Below are 4,275 nucleotides of genomic sequence, written 5' to 3'. Positions count from 1 at the left end.
CCCCATCCTTGTGAATGAGTAAGGGGTAGTAGTACCCCTACACATTCACACAACGGTTAAATTAACAGTACAGGTATTAAAAAAAGACGCCAAACTTTAGAAAAATGTCTTTAATTGAAAAAAAACAAAAGACAAGTTTTTGACAAGTCTTATTTAAAAAAAAAAAAAAATTGATCCGCCAATGTAATCCAGCGTCAATCACAGCGTCCAGCATTGTCCACGACGACTCGCCGAAATAAAAAAATATAAGTAAATTAAAAATCATTTTTTTTTAAAAACCGAAGCACACCGCCCTGACCGTACGCGACGAACTACCGCCGCATAATGTTGAATCTGACAGATGCCGGCGAAATATAAACAATTGGGTGCAGCTAGTGGTGACATGACCGCTAGCCCCGCCCAACTGTTTCCTATTGGCCCGGCACCTGCCAGAGCCGTGACGTTGTTGTTGTTTAATGACAGACCAGCATCCCCAGGTCATTTGGGGACCCTGATCTGTCATTACAACTGGGCGGAGCCAGCCGTGAGATGAAGGCTGGCTCCGCCCAGCTGTCATTTGCGTGAAGAACGGTCGGCCCTCTGGCCGACCTTTCTCCACGCTTCGGCTGTGACGATGGATCAGCCGAGCCGAATCATACGGGTACGGCTCGGCTGCTGTACGGACTATAGTGAATAGCCCCTGCAGCAGCCCTTCGGTTCGACTGAACTGAAGGGCAGAGGCGGCCCAAGTGAGCCAAAGGATCAGTCAAAGCAATGACTGGATCCTTCGGCTCATTAGTGAATAACCCCCTTAGTTTGCAATTGTCCCAACATTTTTTGTCCAACATTTTTTTCATCCATCGATGGATGTCAGCGCTGCTTACCTCCTGCACCCTTTTTGTAGTCACTTCCTGTCTACATGCATTCACTCCAGCACATCCTTTCTCAGGGAGGATTTCCCCTTGGTGACAGCAGTGGACCATGCTTGTACACCTTATTGAAAGTGCATGTGACAGCGCAGGAGAACAATGTGATCCTGAACATAGACCTTCAGGCCAGTATTATTTTGATGAATGCTGCAGATTTGATTTTATTGAAAATGATTTTTGGAATTACAATACTATGTTAGAATTTGTGACTTTTATATATTGTTTTATTGTTTGGGTTTACATGCACTTTAATGCAGTTACAGAAAGTTATCTTGCATGTTCCATTTATGATACATACTATAATAAAATGGCACTGCCATTTTGTGGTCATGTTGCTTGCATACTTGATATCAGGTGCTTCCCAAACCTGTTCTCACGGTGTATTCATACCATTGTCCTTGTGGCCATGTCACAGTATTGTAATAGAGTAACAACAGCTTCATGAGTCGAGCAAAGTGTTTTCTCTTCTTTAGAAGTGTCTCTCTGTCATTCATTAACATGCCTCACCCTTTGATCATTTCAGTGAAGTCTGTTTCCTCTTTTCCTTTAGATTATGTTTTATGACGTGGATTTACTGTATTCCAGCTGTGTCTTTTGATGTGACTGCTCTTGCCGGATTTGTCCTCTGAAGATGGATGTGTGTGACCTGTTACCGAACACAACCTAGTCGACGGCTAATTGTTACTTAGATGTTTAATGTGGCGCACGGATGATCTCTATGGGTTGCATCTGGCTTTCGGATACAATTTTTCAACCATGGTAAAACTTGCAAACCCTCTGTACACGGAGTGGATTTTGGAAGCCATACAAAAAGTAAAAAGACAAAAGCAGCGTCCTTCGGACGAACGTATTTGTCACGCAGTGTGCGTATCTCATGGTCTTGATAAAAGGCTTGTACTTGAACAGCTTGAACTCAGTGTACAGGATGGCTCGGTTCTCAAGGTTAACAACAAAGGGGTGGTTTCATACAAGGATCCAGAAAACCCTGGGCGCCTTACAAATATCAAGCCTGGTCCTCTACCTAAAGCAGCCAAAGGCCAGCGAGCTGTAAGTACAGATCTGCGCACTGTGGACTGGAATAAACTTCTTCGTAGGGCACTAGAAGGCCTTCAGGAATCCAATGGCTCAACACTTAAGAATATTGAGAAATATTTGCGTAGCCAGAATGATTTGGTTGGAATTGTGGCGAATCCCATTTTCCAGAGGAGGCTGCGTCTAGCGACCAAGAGGGCTGTTAACAGCGGGAGGATACTGAAAGATGGCCCACAATATAGGATTAACTATGGTGGATCGGAAGTGAAAGGAGTATCCAAATATTCTTCCTCTTCCATGCTTCCTCTCGTCAGTCTCCTTCCACATGAGAAGGACCAGGTGAGTGTAGAACACATGGCCGCAGTAAATAAACTGTTTTCAAATGTAGAGTGGAGTGACTAGTTTGTTTTTATGTGGCCTGATTGCACTACCTGACCACTGCTTTACAGTTGCTGTTTATTGTGTGGCAGATTCATAAGGTGACTTAATCCTCAATGGGTTCTGCTGATGATTCATGTGGGTGATAGTGAGGGAGTCTTTAATTTAAAATGATATTGACCTCCTGCTGCTTGGAATGTACATATTTTATCTCAATTTTCTGCTTGTGCCAAATGTCCTTTGTTGACTCTTGGAAGTCACTGTCAGACACAGTGCAGTTTTAAAGCTGAACTCCAGGCAGATGCAAAAAAATCCCCAGTGCATCGCAGTTATTTATTCCTTAAACTAAATATATGTATTTTTCAGTGCAGCTAGTGTAAGTACTGATTTTAACTTTTTGTATCAGCCTCTTGTAGTATCCTGTGCAAAAAAAAACTGCTGAAGGCAGGGAGGCTACCTAACTTATTTAACTGCATTGAGTTGACCGTTCTGCAGAGCTGTGATTCTTAGGACTGGATGGGAAGAAATAGAAATGTTTTCCTAGGTAGAACAACTCCCATTTATGTCTTTCAATTTTAGCTGTTGTCTCAATTTTGGCCTAAAATGTCTATCTTGCATGATGATATTTTACTTCACAATCAGTTGTCTCTCTAGTGCCATTTGTTGATTATAACGGCTCTTGTGTGTGTGTTTTTTTCTTTTTCTTCTTTATGGCTGTGCCATCTAATCGATTTTATGAGCATAGTTGTCAACTATTCTCATTATCGATTTAGCTGGTTGGATCACCTAGCTTTCACCTTGATGCTGGGAGGAGAGGACAGCAAGCAGTGGGTGGCTGCAATAGCCAGCGTGCTATTGCAATTTGAAATGGCCAATAGCAGGCTGGCTATTGCACCAGTCCATTAATGGCTGTATTTACATTCAGCTGCCATCTGCAGAATCTTGCCACTGGCAGCTGTCATTCCCTTGCTGAAGCTATTCAAGTGCCATGTGCTTACAATGCAATTCTATTTATTTTTTTTTACATTCTAAAAGGTGAGCAAAAACTTTAATTTCTGGTTTCGGGCTGACAAATTCTGGTGCGGGAGGTTGCAGTGCCATTCATTTCAATAGCACCCCATCCTTTATTTTAAATAAAATACACAAATGCAGTGTTACAAACATAAAGTTTACTTTAGAATAAAACTGCATACACAATTTTTTGCAATTGCACAGCATTGCGGTACTGCGTGTTCCAGTACGGCCGATCAGACTGTGGGTTTTCTTAAAACGTGTGGAATGCAAGGTACAGTCAAAGTTTACAGCAGCAGTTGTGAGGTTACCCATGGTCCACAATGTGGCTCTTTCTGGATCATGGACAGGTTAGTATAAAATCTGGGCTTCATCTAGAACAATACATAAACAAATCTCTATAATAAATATGTGCTTAAATAATACATGCAATCAATAAAGTGTTCACAATGAATCTTCTTATAAATAATAGTCCTCTGGGGTGCTTTTAATGATGCAAATGTATAGTTATAAGTATTTGTTTCTAATTGGTGTTGCAACTTGTTCTGTACTAGTTGTAAAAACCAACTTTTTTCCTTGTGTGGTTTTTGTTAGCTGCATTTTCACTTTGCCATGGTATGATTTACATATACAGTCAAAAGGCATGATGGTAAATGGAGGTATTCTTCTGGGGTACAGGAAACGGAGTTCACTTAGAACATCCATATACCTTTCCAATTATTGCTGGGTCAAAATTGGTAGTTTTTAATTTAGTTTTTTTGTTCGAGAAAATAGCTGTTACCTACAACGAAAACTTAAAAATGTGACATGAGCATAATACAGCATACCATATACATGTCATAAAATATGAATATATATAGCTATGTATAGCTAGATACATAGATGGATAGATATATATATCTATGTATATATCTATATAGATATATATCTATATATAATTTTAATT

At 40.6% G+C, this 4,275-nt stretch overlaps 1 protein-coding gene across 1 annotated transcript in view; it reads left to right on the top strand.

The window, feature by feature from the left end:
• LOC108797652 (histone acetyltransferase KAT6B-like) overlaps window positions 1-2,279 on the top strand; it is a gene marked incomplete at its 3' end in the record, with an annotated part of 11,251 nt that extends 8,972 nt beyond the window's left edge. Inside the window, exon 2 of the mRNA XM_018569288.1 lies at window positions 1,459-2,279. Within this exon, the coding sequence (XP_018424790.1) occupies window positions 1,605-2,279 (675 nt within the window). The remainder of the gene's footprint in view (window positions 1-1,458) is intronic.
• Between the last annotated feature and the right edge of the window lie 1,996 nt (window positions 2,280-4,275).

Source organism: Nanorana parkeri, unplaced genomic scaffold (assembly GCF_000935625.1).
Source record: "Nanorana parkeri isolate BGI_ZX_2015 unplaced genomic scaffold, ASM93562v1 scaffold1318, whole genome shotgun sequence".
NCBI classification, from domain to species: Eukaryota; Metazoa; Chordata; class Amphibia; order Anura; family Dicroglossidae; genus Nanorana; species Nanorana parkeri.
Note: the sequence above shows the minus strand (reverse complement) of the source record. Positions and strands in the feature narration are given on the sequence as shown.